The sequence below is a fragment of the Ipomoea nil genome, unplaced genomic scaffold, assembly GCF_001879475.1.
Source record: "Ipomoea nil cultivar Tokyo-kokei standard unplaced genomic scaffold, Asagao_1.1 scaffold2279, whole genome shotgun sequence".
Taxonomy (NCBI): domain Eukaryota; kingdom Viridiplantae; phylum Streptophyta; class Magnoliopsida; order Solanales; family Convolvulaceae; genus Ipomoea; species Ipomoea nil.
The window spans coordinates 1665533-1688895 of record NW_017618707.1 but is presented as its reverse complement, the minus strand read 5'-3'; the positions used below and the strand labels follow the sequence as shown (position 1 = coordinate 1688895).

General features: G+C 36.0%; 2 protein-coding genes across 2 annotated transcripts; both read left to right on the top strand.

The window, feature by feature from the left end:
* Positions 1-5298: 5298 nt before the first annotated feature.
* LOC109150630 (protein DETOXIFICATION 18-like) lies at positions 5299-18832 on the top strand. The gene is made up of 8 exons (XM_019298607.1): positions 5299-5456; positions 11983-12240; positions 13720-14264; positions 14393-14479; positions 17254-17310; positions 17498-17736; positions 17819-17937; positions 18603-18832. Exons 2-8 carry the CDS (start codon positions 11983-11985, stop codon positions 18738-18740), a joined length of 1443 nt encoding a protein of 480 aa, XP_019154152.1. The 5' UTR covers positions 5299-5456; the 3' UTR covers positions 18741-18832.
* LOC109150629 (protein DETOXIFICATION 19-like) lies at positions 5377-8918 on the top strand. Its single transcript, XM_019298605.1, has 7 exons — positions 5377-5727; positions 7037-7581; positions 7710-7796; positions 7873-7929; positions 8031-8269; positions 8357-8475; positions 8581-8918. The coding sequence occupies exons 1-7, from the start codon at positions 5461-5463 to the stop codon at positions 8716-8718; spliced, it is 1452 nt and encodes a 483-aa protein (XP_019154150.1). The 5' UTR covers positions 5377-5460; the 3' UTR covers positions 8719-8918.
* Positions 18833-23363: the final 4531 nt, after the last annotated feature.

Below are 23363 nucleotides of genomic sequence, written 5' to 3'. Positions count from 1 at the left end.
TAAAGCTCTATGTTCATAATTTTATCACTATATGTTCATAATTATAAGTTCATAATGTCAGAGCTCTGTGTTCATAATTCCATAACTTACATTCACAATTTCATAACTGTACATTCATAATTCCATAACTGTACATTCATAATGCCACAAACGAATGACGCCGTTAACGGCGAGACAAAATTAATTTTTTTTTAAACTGAAATGTCGCGTTTTTCCTGAAAATGACGTCGTTTTGGACTCGTGTCTACAATGAATTGTGGACACAAGTCCACAGCATAATTTGTGCATCCCTATCTAATATTGGACAAAAGGGCCTTCCTAAACTCTATTTTTCCCATCTCAAATGAGTACACTTTCATAATCAATTTCTCATTCATCCATTATACATTTTGTATACAATATATCAAATTAAAACTCTCACTAAGGATAACTCGAATCCATATTGATACAACTAAAATCAAAAGTGAACCTCACTTAAAATTACACATCAAAATCACCAATATAATGTACTTTATATCCCATTTTAGCTATAAAAAAAATAAAAATAAAAAAATTCAACAATATAATTTACCACATGAATGAAAGTTGAGTTTTTTACACTGAAAAATGACACAATAGTGTGCAACGGACAATCCTGCATAAGATAGTTAGGTGTTACCCTTTGAATCCTTCCTCGTAAAGATATATTTATATTTACTTTATCGACTATCTGGTAGAACGCAATGTCTTTGGACTATACTGTTATTAAGATAAATATGATACGTCTTATGTAGGAACCTCTAAACTTTTGTTTAGTTGTCATGGGTGTGCTCGTTTTGACTATGGAACACTTGCCCTTGTTTTGTAAAAGTTTCTAAGGAATTGAACTCTTATATATGATTCTCCTTTGAACCAGTATCTTGCATATTCTACTCATGTCAACTAACCTTTCAGAACCATTAAAGCATTCATACATGCTAATATTGTGCATGGGTCACTATTTCAACGAGTTGTTAGGAGTTCGAGACCCCCACAGTGACTCTACTTCGTCCTATAATTTTGTTGCCCCATTTGAACCTAGGTTCTAACTAGGTCAGATATTCACTATAGAATTTTTATTCTAAGGTTATAGTCTCATTCCTCGTGACAACTTCTCTACAAATTAAATTTTCTACTTAACCCTTTGGTTAACAGATCCAATATAGTATACTTTGACTTCATGTAGCCAAGCAAGATTTACCGACAAAAAATGGCGTGCAGTGACTGGTGGTGGCGATGGGGTCAGCGGTGGCTGAGCATGGTAGTAGAGGTGGCGTCGTCGGTGTTGGCTGAAAGTGGCAGTGGCAGTGGTGTCAGCGTGTGGAGAGGAGAGGAGTGTGGCTTGGCGTTGCAATCTATATAGATCTAGATTTGTACAAATTGACTTTTGGTATAGCAAATATTTGGTAATAATAAAGGTTAAGGGTTCGAATCCTTTGGCATCAACATAGTTTTACATTTTTTTTGACTCATTTCCCTATGGTTTCAAAACACAGTAACGTTTTTAATAGATTTTTTAATATTTAATACACACATATATATACATTATTTTTATATTAATAGTGAGATGTGTAATTTATAATTTTTTTAATTAATTTTTGGTCATTTTTATTATTATATCTTGATATGTAAAAGAAAATACGAATTTTGGTGATTATATATATTAATTTAAGGTAATTTTGTGTGCTTGTGCATGTTAATGACTTCCGATTTTTTTTTTTTTATTTTATTTTGAAATTTGGTGATTTTAAGATGGGTTATTGTGATTAAATATTAACGTGTGAATACCTATGTGGCAAGAATTATTATTATTATTATTATTAGGAATAAGGGTCAAATAGGCCATCCAACTGCACACAATAATTCAATTAGGCCACTGAACTTAAAAAAACCAACAATTGGGTCCCTAAACTAACCAATTTCAAACAAAATTTTCAATTTGAAGGTTTCCAACAGGTCATCCTTCCAAATAAATTATTTTTTTAAAAAATAAAATTTTAAAATTAATTATTAAAAAAAAAAACAGGACGAAGAAACTCTTCGTCTCGGGCCATGGAGACGAAGAAACTGGCCGGAGACGGTTTTTTTTTTTAAATTAAAAAATAATTATGTTTTAAAATTTATTTTTTAAAAAATAATTAATTTGAGAGGATGACATGTTGGAAACCTTGAAATTGGAATAATTGTTTGAAATTGGTTAGTTTAGGGACCTAATTGTTGGTTTTTTCAGTTCAGTGGCCTAATTGCATTATCGTGTGCAGTTCAATGGCCTATTTGACCCTTATTCCTTATTATTATTTTGAATTTTGGCATTTTAAATGTTAAATTATGAATTTTAATAATCTTTTTTCTGAAATATGTATTTTGATGAAATAAGTATTTAGATTATTTAGATATGGTAAGTTTTTAATTATTCTCAAACTATCGAGGCCATGTTTAGATTTTGAGCCGTGCAAGATGAGCGACAACATACGGGGCCTCAATTAATTTTTAGATGATCCAATATTTATATTTGACCTAGGTCCTTAAGAAATTAAAAAAAAAAAAATCTACAATCAATCCTAAAACTCAACAGTTTTTTTTTTTCAAATTACTTCTCTCTCCTAATAATTAGGGGCAAATTATGCTTTGCATCCGTGTGCACCATGCATGGTGCACACGGATGCAAAAACGACGTCGTTTTAACTAAAAACGCGTGTCCCACTTAAAAAAAAAATCAATTTTGATTCCCAACAACATAATTTCCACACTGTCGCCGCCAAGGTTCAAACCTTGATTTCTTACCCCAAATACTGTCCACTAAACCATTGAACTAATCCCATGCGGGTATAATTATGCAATTCTAGATGTATAGTTATGAAGTTATAGATGTGTAGTTATGCATGTAATTCTAGATTTATACTTATGAAGTTATAGATGTGTAGTTATGCATGCAATTCTGGATTTATACTTATGAAGTTATTGATGTATAGTTATGCAACTCTGGATGTACAGTTATGAAGTTATAGATGTGTAGTTATGCATGCAATTCTGGATTTATACTTAAGAAGTTATAGATGTATAGTTATGCATGCAATTCTGGATTTATACTTATGAAGTTATGGATGTATAGTTATGCAATTCTGGATGTATAGTTATGAAGTTATGGATGTGTAGTTATGCAATTCTGGATATATAGTTATGAAGTTATGATTTTTTTTTTAAGTCGACGTCAAAACGATGTCGTTTTTGCATCCGTGTGCACAATTCATGGTGCACACAAATGCATAGCATAACGCTCCATAATTAGGAATTACTTATACTTTTAGTAGGACATCATTTATTTATAAGAATGAGGTCACAAACATCCAAAACCGGCCTTAATCGAGACAGCACACTCACACTCAATTTTGAACTACCTCGGTGGGCCATAGTTCCATTTTGGGTTGAATGTTTGTGGGGATAAATTTTTTTGGCCATAACCCTTAAATGAGGCAAATTATAGGTGCATGATCAACAGGGTCGTTCCAATAAAAATTGGGATTCTGTGTAATATTTTGATTTGGACCTCCTTTTTTAACTAATTTTTATATATAAATAATAGTTGTTCAAAAAATTGTGTTAAAAATTTAAAATATAAATATTGTATAAAAAATACATCTAACATTTCATTTAAAAAGTGACATACGTTGTGCACACTTAGATGCAAAATCATCCACCAAACTTTTGATATCAACTTCTTCCAATTGTAAAATGTCATTTTCAATAGAGATTAAAGCTAATCCATTGTTACAATGGGAGCGTTATGCCCTGGACCCGTGTCCACCATATGCATGGTGGACACGCTATATATTCATAATTTTTATACTGTAAATTCATAATTTTTATACTATAGATTCATAAAATTTATAATGTAGATTCATAATTTCTATAATGCACATTCATAATTTCTGTAATGTAGATTCATAATTTCTATACTGCACATTCATAATTTCTGTACTGTAGATTCATAATTTTTATACTGTAGATTCATAATTTTTATACTGTAGATTCATAAAATTTATAATGTAGATTTATAATTTCTATACTGCACATTCATAATTTTTGTACTGTAGATTCATAATTTGATAACTATGTGTTCATAATTTGATAATTATACAGTTAAGAAATGATGAATCTACATTACATAAATTATGAATCTATAGTACAGAAATTATGAATGTGCAGTATAGAAATTATGAATCTACATTATAAATTTTATGAATCTACAATTTAAAAATTATGAATCTACAGTATAGAAATTATGAATGTACAGTATATAAATTATGAATGTACAGCGTGTCCACCATGCACATGGTGGACACAGGTCCATAGCATAATTTGCTGATACGGTGTATGTTTTTTTTTTTTTTTTTTTTTTTTTTTTTAAAGAAAGGTTTATGAGCTTTGGGCTTTTTTTGAAGAAAGGTTTATGAGCTTTAAGTTTTTTTTTGAAGAAAGGTTTATGAGCTTTGGGCTTTATTTGTAGTCTTTCGCATTGAAGCGTAAACTGCCTATATATACTATGTTTTTTTTTTTAATTAAGGGGCCCCCAAAATTTGGGGGCTTGTGCGCCGGCGCTTGCCCAAGGACGGCCCTGATGATCAATCATGCACCGCGCGTCAGACACTGCAATGTGTATAAACCGACACTGTCAAAACGACGTCGTTTTATTTAATGAAAAGAAACAGAATCTTCGCAAAAAATAACTCTGTTCTTCAGTTTCATTTTGTATACACTGCAGTTTCAGTTCAACACAACTACAGTTTCATTTCAATATAACTACAGTTTCATTCAGTATTTATACACTCAAATATGTGAAAATATTATTTAATTTTATTTTATATACACTATAATTTCATTAAAACACAACTACATGATCATTTCAATATAATTACAGCTTTATTGTACAATATAATATGTAAAATGTTATTCAGTTTCATTTTATATATACTATAATTTCATTTCACCACAACTACAATATCATTTTGATATAACTGTAGTTTCATTTGATAATACTGTAGTGTCTGACGCGTGGTGCATGATTGATCATACACCATGATATAACAACCCCTTAAATGATTGAAGTATCTAGTTCTAACAGAATAACAGCACAATAACCTCATTGTCCCTGCATTAATGGCACCTTACCTGTCTCGACCAATTGAGGGTATTGTAATCTGACGGCAACATGACATAAAATGTCACTTTTTTGTTTTTAATTTCTTTATTTTATTTTAATTTTTTAAAACTGAGCTAACTTGCAAGCTAGCATTTTGTTTTCGTATACAACAAAAGCTGCCTTTGTCAGTCAAATCATATTTTTTGTTTTGTTTTTTTGTTAATATTATTACTTTATTATATTATCATTCTTAAAAGTGGGTGAGAGTTCAAAATTTAGAAACGAGAGAGAGAGAGAGAGATATGGAGAGTTCATCATCGGCGTCAGAAGTTAGAAGTCCTCTTCTAGTGTTAGAGACGTCAAGTAGAGAGAGATGGTGGAAAAGGGCAATGGATTTGGAAGAAGCGAAGCATCAGATACTGTTCGCCTTACCAATGATTCTCACCAACGCCTCTTTCTATTTCATCCCTCTCGTCTCCGTCATGTTTTCCGGCCACCTCGGAGACCTTCCCCTCGCCGCCTCTAACCTCGCCAATTCTTGGGCCTTCGTCACCGGCCTCTCTTTCATGGTACGTACAATTCAATACTCTCATCTCATATATAACATATATATATTCCTTCTATCTTGGGATTCAAGCTAGATTAAAGATTCCGTGTTCCATTTGTGTTCCTTTTTCTTTATTTTTATTCTTTTTTGAAAAAAAAAAATTGTTTTCAGTTATTGGTAGGAGATAACTTGGGAAAAGAAGATAGGATTTTGATGATCATATATATTACGTATTTACGTTGGACTCTCTGATCTTTTTTTTTTATTATTATTTTAAGTTACTGGCTCTATTACATTTTAGTATCTGTTCATATACTTTCTCAATCTACTGAAACATAAAGAATCAATAACACCTCCACTTAAGCTTGAACTCATAATCTTCAAAATGAAAGTCCAACCCGGGTACCATTAGACCATATAGTCCTGGTTGGACTCTCTGATCTGATCTCACTAATTATTCATTAACAGGGACATCTCATAAGTGATAACATTATTTTATTGGTGGTCAGAGTTGAAATTGTTGGAAAATAAAAATAAAAAATAAAAGTATACTTACTATTTTTTTCAAGGTACCTAATATTTTACGGAGTACCTAATATTACTTTTATATATAGCTAAATCCATTAAATTACAATTTAATCACTTACTATTTATAATAGGCATCATTTTTACTTATAATACCAATAAGCTTTTAAATTTTACCTGAAAAGTTAATTAGCCCCTAAATTTTTAAAAATTACAATTGCACCATTTAACATGTTATATTGAGGTAATGAAGTCTAAAAATCGTTACAGGTCATTAAGGTTCTGATATCAATTTTATCATCTCCGATGATTGCCATCTACCAGATCGAGAAGGCGACCACTTGGTCGCTCTGCCAGAGAAGGCGACCGGCAACGACAACCGTTGCCAATCGCCTGATTGTCGCCGGAGATGGATAAAATTGATGTCAGAATCCTAATGACCTATAATAGTATGTCATTTATCAATTTTTGGACTTCGTTCCCTCAATATAACATGTTAAATGGTGTAATTGCATTTTTTAATAGCTTATGAGACTAATTGACTTTTCAGGTAAAGTTTAGGGCTTATTTGATCATTTTTTTAAAAGTATATTATTGTTATTATTTGCAAGTATAAAATACAATATATTTAATTAATTATATCATACCATGGTGTCTTTTATTGTAGAATATAAAAATGATGAATGGTTTATTATATTTTTATTGAAATTTAAACCATCTAAATTATCATGTCTACTTTAGTTCTTTTTGCTAAAACTAATGGGGTTGAAAAAACATGTTTGTTGATGACAATGATGGTAATATAGATTGGCCTAAGTGGTGCACTTGAGACACTATGCGGACAAGGATATGGCGCCAAGTTGTACAAGATGATGGGGATATACCTCCAGACATCATGCATCATAACGTTTGTTTTCTGCGTAATTGTTGCTATTATTTGGTACTTTTCTGATTCCATTTTGATTTTACTCCACCAACAACCTCAAATAGCACACATGGCTGGCCAGTACCTTAAGCTTCTAATACCGGGATTGTTCGCCTACGGTTTTGTGCAAAACTTGCTTAGATTTTTACAAACGCAAACGCTCGTTTTACCATTGGTCGTGTGTTCAGTGGTGCCGTTACTAATCCACATCGCCATCACATATGTTCTGGTTCGGTTAACAAGTTTAGGTTTCAAAGGGGCACCAATTGCTGCTTCCATTTCTTTGTGGATTGCGTTCCTTATGTTAAGCGCCTACGTAATGTTTTCGGAGAAATTCAAGTATACTTGGACGGGATTTTCATTCGAGTCATTTAATCATATCTATAAAACCTTGAAGTTGGCCCTACCCTCTGCTGCTATGGTGTGGTAAGTATATATATATATATCTCTCTCTAATTAATTATCATTACAATTATTTTGAGTATAAATAAATTGACTTAGGATCGGATGTTTGATGTCTGATAATGTTTCAATTTCTATCCCTCTTTGAACAGCTTGGAATATTGCGCTTTCGAGATTCTTGTGTTGTTGGCAGGCACTATGCCAAATTCGGAAATAACAACTTCACTTGTTGCCATGTGGTAAGCATAAGAAAACAAATAGCATAAGAAATAAGAATATATGCTCCTAAAAAATTAACATTTTAATTTTCATCAGTGTGAATACTGAAGCCATAGCCTACATGATCGCATATGGTCTTAGCGCAGCTGCCAGGTATATATTATATGTATTTCAATTCTCACAAATCTCTCATCCATTTTCACTTTTCTTTAATTTCTCGTTTCAATTTAATCAAAATTAATATATGGCCGCAGCACCAGAGTCTCCAACGAGTTAGGAGCCGGAAATCCTAACCAAGCCAAGCATTCCATGTTTGTTGCTCTCAGCTTGTGCATTCTTTTGGCTATTGCAACCGCCCTCTCTCTCATTTTCGGTCACGATGCGTGGGCCAGTCTCTTTAGCAATAGCTCGGTTGTAATATCAAATTTCGGTTCAATGACGTACCTTCTTGTTGCATCCATTATATTCGATTTTGTCCAAGGAATCTTATCAGGTAAAATATGATATTTTTGAATGAAACCTTGTCGTTTACTAAATGATTTGATGTTTTTTTTTTTTTTGGGCAAATTTTGTGTAACAGGGGTGGCTAGGGGGTGCGGTTGGCAGCACTTGGCTATGTGCATAAACTTGGCAACATTTTATTTCATTGGAATGCCAATTGCTGCACTCTTTGCTTTCAAGTTCAAACTCTATGTCAAGGTAAGTGGTAACTATCATATATATAGATCCAGTTTAATTAGTTATCACAAGATTTTGTATTGAATGTGAAAAATTTATATATTTTATTGTGGCACATATATATAGGGGTTGTGGATTGGATTGATCTGTGGTCTGGTTTGTCAATCTTGCGGTTTGTTGTTGCTCTCCATCTTCACCAACTGGAACAGACTGCTACTCTCAACTACCAACAATAATAAAAAACCATTATTATTATCAGCTTAGCTTCTTCAATTCATACCTAATATTACTCTATTTGTTTTAATTTGGAGAATTATTCCAAGTAGGTATGTAGTTTAATGCATCATTGTCTATCGGAATAAGTAGGTTGAGAGCGTTACTATATAGTAAGCTATACTTTAATTTTTATTTTAATGATTCCTGATGATAAGATCAGAGCATCCTCATCAGCGGTTCTTGGTGTATGTGGTTTTGAGGAGCCCAGCCATGTTAAAGTGGAGAGAGAAGAACCTTGATCTTTGATGAAGGACCAAGGTTTTTGTCAGCTTTGTGGGTCTTACAAAGAATGAAGACAAGGAAGTTTGCCTCGCATGAGGCGCAACTCTCATACTCATGCATTAAAATCTTTTTTTTTTTCTAGATTTTGATTGTTTTCTCATACTCATGCATTAAAATCTTTTTTTTTTCTAGATTTTGATTGTTTTTTCCTTCTTTTTCCTTCTATCTCATCTTTTCTTTTCTAATCATACCGGTTAAAACTCCTCAAAAACTACAACTGTTGGTGATGATCAAGGACTAGTAAAACATCAATCACATGACCAACCTAGGCCATTTGAGTTATTCAAGTCGAGTTGTTTTAAAATACTCTTTTAATAAAGTATTTTTTAGATGCATGGTTCTAGAGCAAAGACCAAAAGATGAGAATGCAATTTCTCTATTTTTAGATTTTTTTCCTAATATTTAATTAATACATAAAATTTTTATTAATTTTGCGATGAAGTAGACTGGTTCAACTAATAAAAAAATAATGATTTTTATAAAAAAAAATAATAATAAAAGCATCTAAATTCAATTCATGCAAGATTTGGTTTTCATAATTTACAACACATATAATTAACATGTATTGTATTGATTATTGTCACGTTCATATTTTTTTAGAATTTATATATTATGCAAAAGGAGAAAGGTTTAACTAACTGATTGGTTAATGTTCTATTATATTATACTTGTGAGTATAGTTAAACTTTAATTAGGTGAAACCATCGACGGGTCGGGTCAATATAAAAATATACTCCGTAATAATTATGTTGGAAATTGTAATACGTACTAATTAATCATCATGTATAAATTGTCAATTACTTATAAAGTATACTTATCTTGAAATGTTGTATACACCTTCGTATAATCCTTGTCTAAGAATGTGTTCTTCAAGTTGTCTGCAGAATTTCAAAACCATTCATCAATATATAAGAATATGTTAATAAATGTATAAATCGATTAAAAAAACACTATTGATACTAAGATTGGTAATAGTATTTCATTGATAAATATACCCAAATAAAAAAAAAATAAACGATAATTGGATTTTCGTGAGGATTGCTATGTGCGATTGGCTTATCCCGTGGCACGGGTGGTTGTGTTGATTGAATGTTGGATTACAAGTCAAAAGGAATGCACTAGTGCGTAGCCATTCAGGACTTATACGCCTCCCTTAACGGAATGTGGCACGCTAGTGCTCTTATTCTCTATGGGGAATTTTCACAAACATCTTGCCTACATTTCTTCCCGGGTCTTGTCCTCTCGGATCTAGGCAGGGAATGTAGAAAAGTCAAGAGGCCTTCTTAGATTTAGCAATCTCTTGGCTAAATCTAGGGATCCAAATCATCCAAGGAGTTGGGCCCCACTCCAAAGAAGCTACCATAGATCATGATCATCCTCCACAACAAGACGTTCATAATCTCAATCAAACAATCATCACAATATAGCAAATCAATACAAGCCAATCATCACATAGTCAATCTACACTACCATCCTAATCTCTAGAATTTTAGCCACTCATGATCAAGCTCAACAATCTAAACATTTGCAAGATAAACATCCAAATAAAGCAATAAAATAGATTGGATAAAGTGTTTACCCAATATTGCAAGCTAGATTGTCAAACCAACGGATTAGAAGTGAAGATCTTGAAAGGGAATGCTTCAATCTCCTCTTCTTCCTTACAAAATGTACTGTGCTAAAATCTAGTGAGAGAAAGTGTAAAAATCTAATCTAGATATGAAAATTATAGAAAACCTCTCTCTAAAATGTGTATCTTTTCTCTAAAAATGGTAGAACCCCTTCCTTTAAATCATTTGGCCTCCTAATTACGCCGTGACGCCGGCGTAAATGGGATTTTAATCCCTTTTGCGCACGCGTTGCATCCGGCTCCATTAGTTTAGGATTACACCTCCTTCACTCTGTGAGCCTCTGCGTAATTTGAAAATAACTCTTCTTCCGCGCTTGCTTTGCCTTGTCCTTCTTATGCCACCATCATGCCGTGAGCTAGCCGGGCTTAAATGGGAAATAATTCCCCTTTTTCTCCTCCTCCCATGCGCGGTTGTGGCGTGTTTGGTCCTTGGATGTGCTCCTTTCTTAGCTTTGATATTTTTAACATCTTTTGTCACTTTTCCATCCAAAAATACCTAAAAACATTAAAAATATAATTCGGAAGGTATTTCCATGTTAAATCATGTTTCTAGAATAAATTACTCTCAAACATAAGATTTTAAGGTTAAAACACACACAAAACTCCTTTAAAATGCTATTAAAAACTAACATCTTTTGAGGCTTATCACCTACACCGGGCTTCCTTAAGTTAAATACTGATGCAGCTGTTCTCCCCTCTCAGCGCCGCATAGGACTAGGTTCGGTTCTTAGGGACGAAGACGGGTAGATGGTTGCAGCAGCATGCATACCGGGATCAAAGAAGCTGAAGCTTTGGCAATCCAGGAAGCTCTTAGTTGGGTTAAGAATCACGGCCTTAATCACATCAAAGTGGAATCAGATGCGCTACAGATTATTCAAAGCTTGAAGCAGAATTTTGAAGATTCCTCTTGTGATCTTGTTCTTATGGATGTTAAAGATTTGCGACTTTCAATTCTTCATGTAGTTATCTCTCATGTTAGTCGCACTGCGAATAGAGTTGCTCATAGTTTATCTAGGGAAACTTGTTCTACTATGTCTGTGCGTCAGGAGTGGACCTTTTTCCCTCCTTCTTTTATCATCAATGACTTGTACTACATTTGAATTAATGAAATTTATGGTTTTCAAAAAAAAAAAAACCGCACAAGAACCTCATTGTCGATCAATGCATTAATGGCACCTTACCTGTCTCAACCACAACTGAGGGTACTGTAATCTGAGGGCAACATGCCATGTCAGTTTATGTTTAAAAACTGAGCTAACTTGCAAGCTAGCATTTTATTTTTGCATACAACAAAGGCTGCATTTCTCAGTCAAATCAGATTTTTTGAAACGAGAGAGAGAATGGAGAGTTCAGCATCAGAAGTTAGAAGTCCTCTAGTGTTAGAGTCGTCAAGTAGAGAAAGATGGTGGAAAAGGGCAATGGATTTGGAAGAAGCGAAGCATCAGATACTGTTCGCCTTACCAATGATTCTCACCAACGCCTCTTTCGAATTCATCCTTCTCGTCTCCGTCATGTTTTCCGGCCACCTCGGAGACCTTCCGCTCGCCGCCTCTAACCTCGCCAATTCTTGGGCCTTCGTCACCGGCCTCTCTTTTATGGTACGTACAATTCAATACTCTCATCTCATATATAACATATGTTCGTTCTATCTTGGGATTCAAGCTAGATTAAAGATTCCCTGTTCCATTTGTGTTCCATATTTTTTTTGTTCGGTTGGTAGGAGACAACTTGGGAAAAGAAGATATGGTCAAATAGGGCTCCTAAATTTTTACACCAAAACTTCAAAGCCAATTAGACACCTCAACTTTAAAATACTGTAATTAAACTCTCAAACATGTTATTTTTGGTCAAATAAGTTAAATTTATCGGTAACTAACCGGTTACCTGTGTACCGTTCACTATATTTTTTACCGTTGACCAGAGAAATCTTACCGAAAAACATTACCATCGACCAAATGATCGTCTTCTCCGGGGAAGGCAACTAGTAAAGGGTCGCCTTCGCCGAAGAAGGCAACCTGAAGGGGCAAGGCCATCTCCGAATTTTCGTCGGATATGACGCCTGAACTGAAATGATATGCAATAAATAATAACAGGTCATTTATCAGTTTTTGGACTTCATTGTCTCAATTTAACATGTTAACTTTTTAAAAGTTTAGAGACCTAATTGACTTTTCAGGTAAAATTTATAAACTTTTATCATCTCCGGTGACGATCGAACCGTTGCCGATCGCTGTCTACCAGATAAGGCGATCAATCGCCTTCTCCGGTGGAAGGCGACCAGTTGGTCGCCTTCATATCTCAGAGAAGGCGACTAGTGGTTGCCTTCCGCCAGAGAAGGCAACCACCTATCCTAGTCGCTCTGCCAGAGAAAGCGGCTAGTTAGTCGCCTTCTCTGGCGGAAGGCAACCAACTGGTCTCCTTCCGCCGGAGAAGGCAACCAACTGGTTGCCTTCTCTGGTAGAAGATGACCAGCGACAGCCGGTCGCCGGAGATGGATAAAATTGATGTCAGAATCCAAATGACCTGTAATAGCTGGTCATTTATCAATTTTTGGACTTAATTGCCTCAATATAACATGTATGCACTTTTTAAAAGTTTAGAGGACTAATTGACTGGTAAAATTTAAGCACTTTAAAGGTCAATAGCGATCCGAGATTGCAAGGCCAATGTAAATATCTATTTTATCCCTGCTTGAAATGTGGAATTTTTTTCCCTGGTGAAAAATTGACGAAAAATTGGCCGAAATGACCATTTTTTGCAACAAAAATAATAATCGTGGATCGAGATTGCAAAGTTTGAAAGTCACGTGTCAATCCTGATAGTGCAACTATAGTTGTGGGACCATAAGTGCAAAAAACTCTTATTGTTATTATTTGCAAGTATATAATAAAATATATTTAATTAATTATATGATACCATGATGTATTTTATTGTATAATATAAAAATGAATGGTTATTCTTATTGAAATTTAAACCATCTAAATTATCGTGTCTACTTTAATTTAGTCGGTCCTTTTTGCTAAAACTAATGGGGTTGATAAAACATGTTTGTTGATGACGATGATGGTATGTAATAGATTGGCCTAAGTGGTGCACTTGAGACACTATGCGGACAAGGACATGGCGCCAAGTTGTACAAGATGATGGGGATATACCTCCAGACATCATGCATCATAACGTTTGTTTTCTGCGTAATTGTTGCTATTATTTGGTACTTTTCTGATTCCATTTTGATTTTACTCCACCAACAACCTCAAATAGCACACATGGCTGGCTTGTACCTCAAGTTTCTAATACCTGGATTGTTCGCCTACGGTTTTGCGCAAAACTTGCTTAGATTTTTACAAACGCAAACACTCGTTTTACCATTGGTCGTTTGTTCAGTGGTGCCGTTACTAATCCACATCGGCATCACATATGTTTTGGTTCGATTAACGAGTTTAGGTTTCAAAGGGGCACCAATTGCTGCTTCCATTTCTTTGTGGATTGCGTTCCTTATGTTAAGCGCCTACGTAATGTTTTCGAAGAAATTCAAGTATACTTGGACGGGATTTTCATTCGAGTCATTTAATCATATCTATAAAACCTTGAAGTTGGCCCTACCCTCTGCTGCTATGGTGTGGTTAGTATATATATCTCTAATTAAGTATCATTACAATTATTTTGAGTATAAATTAACTTAATTAGGATCGGATGTGTGATGTCTGATAATCTTTCAATTTCTATCCCTCTTTGGTCATTGTTGAACAGCTTGGAATATTGCGTTTTTGAGATTCTGGTGTTGTTGGCAGGCATTATGCCAAACTCGGAAATAACAACTTCACTTGTTGCCATGTGGTAAGCATATATGTATTGCTTTGTTATTTAATCTCGAGTAGTGTTTTAGTACATCTACCCTTATTTTAGTTTCTAATAACATCCGTAATAAGTATTCAATTTTGGTATTAACAGGTGAGTTTTTGTCATCTTTTCCCTCCCCATCTCTCAAATTAATAATAAAAAAATATAAATGTCAGCACGCGCTTAGTTCACTGCTGGTTTAATAGATAATATTTGAAAAAAAAAAAAAAAGATCAGACCAAGATTTAAAACTCACCAGCGGTAGTGTACGGATTATGGGATTATGCCATGACATTTGGCCCTACCTGTTGAGCTATTGAGTTACCATGATTTATATCTCCTCTCACATGCTTTGTTGGATCGAGGCGTAGGGACCCTTGAAATTATGAATTCAACCTTTTGGGAGAGAATAAAAGAAAATAAATAGCAGAAGAAATAAAAGAAAACGATCCTCCCTATAATTACCAATTTCTATTAAATATCTACGTTTTTTTTAAAAAAAAAATATTCTCTTTGGTCATAGTATTGATGTGACATGACATTTTTGTTCTCCGTCAACAAAATCGTTTAAATAACGTTAAATACAATAACACTTTCTAATACTAATAATTTGGTTGACCCTATCATGAGTAAATAAGGAATCTACATATCTTCGATAGAGAAGGAATCTACATATCTAATTAAAAAATCGGTTGGCATATTACTGAAATTCGTATGTATTTAATTTACTAGTTTTTCTACTCGCTTTGCGCGAATAGGATAATGCCCAATAATTACTTTTAAATAAGTATTTCAAAGTATATCAATGCAATATTATATAGAAGATGTTCATGCATAGGTAAATAAATGTTGAATTTGTTTATTTAAATTGGTAATTTAAAGTATATAAATGCAAGATAATATATGAGAGATTGATTATATATAACTGTCACAAAAATAAATGTTTGCAACGTTGTAATAACGTTAATCTAAGTACTAAGTCTAAAAGCGATAGTCTAAATAAATACTATTTTTGGTTTAAATGTTTCTAATTCTCTTTTAGGTAGCATTGTTATTGTTTTCAGTACATGTCTTTTTTTTTTCTTTTTTCTTTTTTGTTATTGGTAGTGTGTCATGTGCAATTGGTTTATTGGTAGTATCATAGAGGGATTCATCATGCAATGAAATTATGGTGTATGAAGTTTTAGATTTATCTTGTTGTGTATATGACTGAGATCTTAGTTGTGCTATGAACTCTTTATCTTACAAGCACATGTTGATATTTGATAGTGGTAGTTTTCCTTACATGTTTCATGTGTTGTGAGACATCTAATTCTAAATTAATTAAATATATATATATATATATATATATATATATATATATATATATATTATTTTTTGTTGTAGCTACTAATTTATTTTTTTAATTTTAAGTAATAAGAGCAAAAAGTGGGAAAATTATGATGTGGAACCGTGTCCACCTTGCAAGGTGGACACGGTTCCAAAATTGTTCATAATTATGAATGTATAGTTCAAAAATTATGAACATATAGTTCTATAATTATGAACATAAAGTTGTGAACATAATTATGAACATATAGTTCTGTAATTATGAATATAGAGATTCAATAATTGTGAATATGAAGTTAAAAAATTATGAATATATATCTTAATAATTATGAACATATAGTTCAACAATTATGAACATTGAGTTCTGTAATTGTGAATATAGAGTTCAATAATTATGAATATGAAGTTAAAAAGTTATGAATATATAGCTTTATAATTATGAACATATAGTTCAGTAATTATGAACATAGAACTGTTTCCATATTGCAAGGTGGACACAGTTCCATGGCATAACGATTGAATAAAGTGCCGTACATACTTTTCATCCACAATAATGAAATCATTGATTTTTTTTTTTTAAATTTTCATTCGTTGCTGAGACAAATTGTTTTGAGAGTTTGTCAATGACAATTGCTGTCAATAGATGATGATAATAAATAATTCAAAATATAAGGTTACAATAAATATTGTTATAATAATATAGTAAAAATTAACTTACAAATTTCTTTAGAAGTTTTTGATAAAAGCATAATTGAAATATTAAGTTTTGTTCTCAATAATCAAAAGAAGATTAATTAAACGAGAAAAAAAAAAATCTGAACTTAAATTTATTATTTTTTTAATGAAAGAAAATTAAATGATTATGAAAGTTCCTCATTTATAATCATCGAATGCTATGTATTTAGTCGGGCTAATTATTTGATCAAAGTTTATGTTAAATTTTATATTTTATTTTTAATACATTTTAACATATTCATAGTACATGTTTAATAATTATGCTAACTCTAATTAGAATGAGGTTCGAACCTAAGACCTTTTCTTATAGAAATTAATGAGTAAGTTAAGAATAATAAATAGTTAACGGAATATTCCGTTAATAAAGTTTATACTAACGGAATTTAAGGTTATCTAAGGAAAGAAAATAATATAATAAAGGGTAAATAAGGAAAATCATTAAAAATATTAAAATCAAAATACTATGAACCAATCATTTTAAGAAACAAGTAGTACCGACATTTTTTTTATTCCAGTTATAAGGGCCTAACATTATTGGCTTTTATTATAATTGTAGATTGTAGATAAACGGGTTTTTGAGTGTAAAACCTTGAAAGTCCTAATATTTAAATGGTAATATTTTATCTTATTGCTAAATATGTTGGTATTTTGTTACTTTCCTGTAGTGAATATATGCTCCTAAAAATTAACATTTTAATTTTCATCAGTGTGAATACTGAAGCCATAGCCTACATGATCGCATGTGGTCTTAGCGCAGCTGCCAGGTATGTATGTATTTCAATTCACAAATCTCTAATCCATTTTCACTCTTCTTTTCTCGTTTAAATTTTTGTTAATGTTGCCCGTCAATTGAGAGGCAATATATGTACTGTTTTGAAAATTGAGAGACAACATTTACACCACTAATAATTCAATAATAACATTAATAATTGGCATATTATGTGGCCACAGCACCAGAGTCTCCAACGAATTAGGAGCCGGAAATCCTAACCAAGCTAAGCACGCCATGTTTGTTTCTCTCCAGTTGTGCATTCTTTTGGCTATTGCAACCGCCCTTTCTCTAATTTTCGGTCATGATGTGTGGGTCAGTCTGTTTAGCAATAGTTCGGTTGTAATATCAAATTTCGGTTCAATGACCTACCTTCTTGTTACATCCATCATATTCGATTTTGTCCAAGGAATCTTATCAGGTAAAATATGATATTTTTGAATGAAACTTTATCGTTTACTAAATGATCTGAGGTTTTTTTTTGGGGCAAATTTTGTGAACAGGGGTGGCTAGGGGGTCCGGTTGGCAGCACTTGGCTATGTGCATAAACTTGGCAACATTTTATTTCATTGGAATACCAATTGCTGCACTCTTTGCTTTCAAGTTGAAACTCTATGTCAAGGTAAGTGGTAACTATCATATATATATACTAGCCAATGTGAAGTTTATTTAAAATGTGACTAGATAATATCATTAAGGCGATGCATGCATGATTAAATTGGATGAAAGTGATGGGTTAGAGCCTAGAGGGCTATATATATATATATATATATATATATATATATATATATATATATATATAGTAAGGTTCAAGTGCGGCAATGTCCTTAGGTGCAGCGGTGCAGCGTCACCAAAAGTTCAACAAATATACACCATCAACGTTAAGAAAATGCACCACAGAAACACATATAAATTAGGTACGCATCTCTAAAAACACACCATTAGGTGTGAGTAAAAACACCATACAGTATTCGGAAATACACCATTGGTGCATGTTGTTAACTGTGGGTGTATATATTCTGAAATTTCGCCGCACCGCCATACCTAAGGACATTGTCGCATTTGAACTTTTTCCTATATATATATATATATATATATATATATATATATATATATATATATATATATATATATATATATATATATATATATATATATATATATATATATATATATAATCAACATCTTTTATGTCAAAATTGTGATAGATCCAGTTTAATTAATTATGACAAGATTTTGTATTGAATGTGAAAATTTTATATATTTTATTGTGGCACATATATATAGGGATTGTGGATTGGATTGATCTGTGGTCTGGCTTGTCAATCTTGCGGTTTGTTGTTGCTCTCCATCTTCACAAACTGGAACAGACTGCTACCCTCAACTACCAACAATAATGAAAAACCATTATTATTATCAGCTTAGCTTCTTCAATCATCCTAGCTAATATTACTCTATTTGTTTTGGAGAATTATTCCGACTAGCTAGGTAGTTTAATGCATTCTCTATCGGACCAACCTAGACCAGTTGGGTTATTCAAGTCGAGTTGTTTTAAAATACTCTTTTAATAAAGTATTTTTTGTTAGATGGTTATCGATCAAAGACCAAATATAGAGTTTATAGAACTGAATGAATTATCACTGCAAACTTAGGCAACTATAAATAGTGTACAGAGAAGAGGAAAGATAGAAGGAAGTTACAACAACTAATCTAACATACAGTTATTCAACAGATTGAAGCTAAAATAGAACAAATACATAGATGACTAATGTGAGCCTCATATATATCCTTAATAGAGAATGTATGTCATTTCTCTGTTTTTAGGTTTTTCTTTTTCTTTTTTTGTAATATTTAATTAATACATAAAGTTTTTAAGGAGAAGGTACAAATATGGCATCAATTATTTGAGAAATAACAATTAAGCCACTAAATTTGAAAAAATTCACCGCCGACATGCATCACCGAAACTTTTTTACTCCCCAATGAAATTATAAATTACGAAGAGAACTTTGTCACTTTATTGTTATGATTATATATAGCAGTTACAAATTGCAATGCAAATTCACACTCACACTCACCTTCTTGCTTTCCTCAATTACCGAAATCCTCCATCGTTGGTAACGACTCTCCTGGCCAGATTCTTTAGGGATTAGGGATTTAAAATGTGACTTTTAATTGGATCAAATATTTACATGTATTTCAAGTAGGATAATAAAAAAAAAATTATATAATTACACATGTAATCCAATCGAAACGTGGTGTAATCTGCTAAAAATGTTAATTGTAACATTTTTCTAAGTTCGTAGATTAATTTGCAACTTTTTTGAGTTTAGTGGTTTAATTATTATTTCTCAAATAGTTCGATGACCTATTTGTATCTTTTTCTAAATTTTTTTATTAGTTTTGCGATTAAGTAGACTGATTCAAATAATAAAAATAAAGATTTTAAAAAAATAATAATAAAAGCATCTAAATTCAATTCATGCAAGATTTGGTTTTCATAATTTACAACACAAATAATTAACATGTATTTTATTGATTATTGTCACGTTCAAATGTTTTTTAGAATTTATTATGCAAAAGGAGAAAGGTTTAACTAACTGATTGTGAATATATATAAATTGTGTTTCTAAGCTAAGACAAAACACATAAGGAATTTGTGAATATAATATAGGAGTTTTCAAATCTTAATATGTTAATATTGTGTGATTGTAATATTTGAAATGAACTTGTAAATACTGATGGATATATTGGACTCGAAACGAACCGACCAGGAGAGACGGACCCGAGACGCCTCGGCCCAATCCCTTGGGCGTGGCCGGGTCGGCCCAAAGCGACTCGGCCATGGGCCGAGCTCGGTGCACCCGAGCTCATCACCATGGACCCGGCTGCTGCCGAGCCGGTCCATGGTGGACTCGGCTAGGCCGAGCTCGGCACATGCCCAGCTCGACCATGCCGAGTCGCCCCACTTTGGACCCGGTCCCGGAGGGGACGCGGTCAAAGCGGGCCGATCTAACCACCCCCGGTTTTAGGGGTGCGGTTGGGGGTTGAGCTGATATAAAAGCCTCCATCTTGTCCTAAACAAGGACACAACATGTTCACTATTTTACACCTACTATTGTCCTAATCAAGCCTTGTAATAGCTTATTAGCGATATTTAATACAATATACGGTCCCCGCGACCTACGGTCCCTGCGACCTTGCGATATCCTTGCGTTACATTTATTTATTTCATATTACGTTCTTATCCGGGTTCATTGATTCGGGTCTACCCCGGGTCAATTAAATCCATCATTGGTGCTCCCGTTGAGAGCTGTTGTACCAGCTCAAGCGTGTTCTTTACTCATTGGTCTACCACGACCAGCTACCATGGCAAGATCGAGATCCAACTCTCGCCACACCAACGGTTCCCGCAGCACCCAGCTCGTCGCAACCGGGAACGGCCCTAACAGGGCCCCCAACCTCCAGCCGACCGCCTCCATCAGGTCGGGGGGAGACCTGAGGGGCCAGCTCACCAACCACCGTAGCAGTGGTGCACCGCCCCCCGCTCCGACTCGCGCTCTCCTCCATCAGGTCGGGGGGAGACCTGAGGGGCCAGCTCACCAACCACCGTAGTGGAGGTGCACCAACCACTGTCGTCCCCGCTCCAGCTCGCGCTCTCCTCCAGGAGGGGGTGGTGGTCTTCAAACAAGCCTCCACGGCGCTGACTCGCTCGCGGCGTGCCTACGGGCAAAGGAGCAAGCTGACCTGGGCGACACCCGAGGGGCGCCAGCACCACCTCCACCTCTACCTCTCTCCAGGGGGCGCAGCGGGCCGAGCACCCGGGCACTCAACACTCAAATCGAAGAGGAGGTCAACCCGCCCCGGCCATCGGACACGCGGGGAGGGGGTGACATCCGCCAAGATCGCCATCGAGAGGGCGATAGAGGGAGGTCGACCCATGTTAGGCCCACCTTGGAGAGGCTGGGCAAGTGCGTGTCAGCCCGAGAGAGGTTGGGCCCAAGGCCAACCCCCAACGCACCACAAGCGGAGGAATCATGTTCCCGAATGTCGCCAAGCCATGGCTTTCGAGCCTCACCGCGGGAGGAATTTTTTTCACGTAGGTCGCCAAGCCACGGGCCCCGAGCTCCGCCGCGACGCGAGTAGGCCTCCCGAGATTAGAGGTCGGGAGAAATGAATGGTCGAGCTCCAAGCACCCATCGTGACGAGGTCGAGCAGCTCTGTAAGCGAATGAACGAGCTCTCGGAGGGGATGGTCCGAGCCCTCCTACTTAGCCCCGACGTTTCTCGAGGGGTGCCTACATTTACCCCACCCTTCCCAAGGGGGCGTGATAGGTCAACCACCGGACTTCCCCAAACCCCAGGAGCTCAAATATTGACATATGTTCTTATTAACCCATGGTCGATGTCGTGCACGCCGACCCCGACCTTGGCATTTCCCTAACTGTAGTACAGGGGGGACGCCCTCGATCACTACCTAACGGAAGAACCTGTTATGGGTTGCTTACCCCTTGACAAGGCCGCAGCCAAGCCGGTGGGGAGAACCTACATGGTCTCCCGTGATATACTTTACAAGGGGTCCTCCCATGAAACCCTGCTACATTGCTTGTACCCCAACGAGGCGAGGTCAGTAATAGAGGAGATCCACAAAGGGACCTGCTCGGCCCATCGCGTGGTCCTCTCCAAGGATGTTTCAAGAGGTGGAATATCTCCTCCAACGATGTTTTAAGAGGTGAATCGTCCCCTCCAAAGATATTGCAAGAGGTGGTCCGTCCTCTCCAATGATGTTTCAAGAGGTGGAACGTCTCCTCCAACGATGTTTTAAGAGGTGGAGCGTCCCCTCCAAAGATGTTGCAGAAGGTGGCCTGTCTCCTCCTTTGCAATAAATGGAATAAAACTTCTCGTGTCGAAGTGATTTTCATTCCTTTTTTAAAGAGGGGAGACGAGTATTCACCCGACCTTCCCGAACGCACCCTAAGGGGCACGAGGTCCGACTTCGCGTACCAACCCCGACGGAAGAGCTCGATGGCTTAGTCCAGCAGGGCTCGACCCAAGCAGCTTGCGCATCCTAAGGGGGCACGAGGTCCGACCTTGCGTACCAACCCCGACGGGAGAGTCCAATAGCTTAGTCCGGCAGGACTTGGCTCATGCTGGTAGCGCACCCTAAGGGGCACGAGGTCCGACCTCGCGTACCAACCCCGACGGAAGAACCCGATGGCTTAGTCCGGAAGGACTAGGCTCAAGCGGCTAACGTAACCTAAGGGGGCACGGGGTCCAACCTCGCGTACCAACCCCGACGGAAGAGCTCGGTGGCTTAGTCCAGCAGGACTCGGCCCAAGCGGCTTGCGCACCCTAAGGGGGCACGAGGTCCGACCTCGCGTACCAACCCCGACGGAAGAGCCCGGTGGCTTAGTCCGGCAGGACTAGGCTCAAGCAGCTAACGTACCCTAAGGGGGCACGGGGTCCGACCTCGCGTACCAACCCCGACAGAAGAGCTCGGTGGCTTAGTCCAGCAGGACTAGGCTCAAGCGGCTAACATAAGGCATTGTGTAAAAAAAAAAAGTTCTAGCACCTCGGTAAATCGGTAATACTACCTCCCGGAGGGGAGACATAAAATGTGCCCACCTCTCGATGGGAGACATAAAATGTGTCCACCTCCCGGAGGGGAGACATAAAATGTGCCCACCTCTCGAGGGGAGACATAAAATGTGCCCACCTCCCGAACGGGAGACATAAAATGTGCCCACACCCCTGAGGGGAGACATAAAATGTGCCCACCTCCCGGAGAGGAGACATAAAATATGCCCACCTCCCGGAGGGAAGACATAAAATGTGCCCACCTCCCGAAGGGGAGACATAAAATGTGCCCACCTCCCGGATGTGAGACATAAGATTTGCCCACCTCCCGGAGGGGAGACATGAAATGTGCCCACCTCCGGGAGGGGAGACACAAAATGTGCCCACCTCCGAGGGGAGTGGCATGTTAAGGAAAATACAAAGGGGTGAAACGGAACCCATATGATAAAGAAAGGAGGACGGCAAACAAGCT

Bases quoted from the DNA above. Each gene is read 5' to 3' on its own strand.
- LOC109150629 (XM_019298605.1), top strand. From the start codon at position 5,461: ATGGAGAGTTCATCATCGGCGTCAGAAGTTAGAAGTCCTCTTCTAGTG. The intron at 5,728-7,036 runs GTACGTACAATT...ATGGTAATATAG, and splicing joins TCACCGGCCTCTCTTTCATG to ATTGGCCTAAGTGGTGCACT. The intron at 7,797-7,872 runs GTAAGCATAAGA...AATTTTCATCAG, and splicing joins ACTTCACTTGTTGCCATGTG to TGTGAATACTGAAGCCATAG.
- LOC109150630 (XM_019298607.1), top strand. From the start codon at position 11,983: ATGGAGAGTTCAGCATCAGAAGTTAGAAGTCCTCTAGTGTTAGAGTCG. The intron at 12,241-13,719 runs GTACGTACAATT...GGTATGTAATAG, and splicing joins TCACCGGCCTCTCTTTTATG to ATTGGCCTAAGTGGTGCACT. The intron at 17,938-18,602 runs GTAAGTGGTAAC...ACATATATATAG, and splicing joins AGTTGAAACTCTATGTCAAG to GGATTGTGGATTGGATTGAT.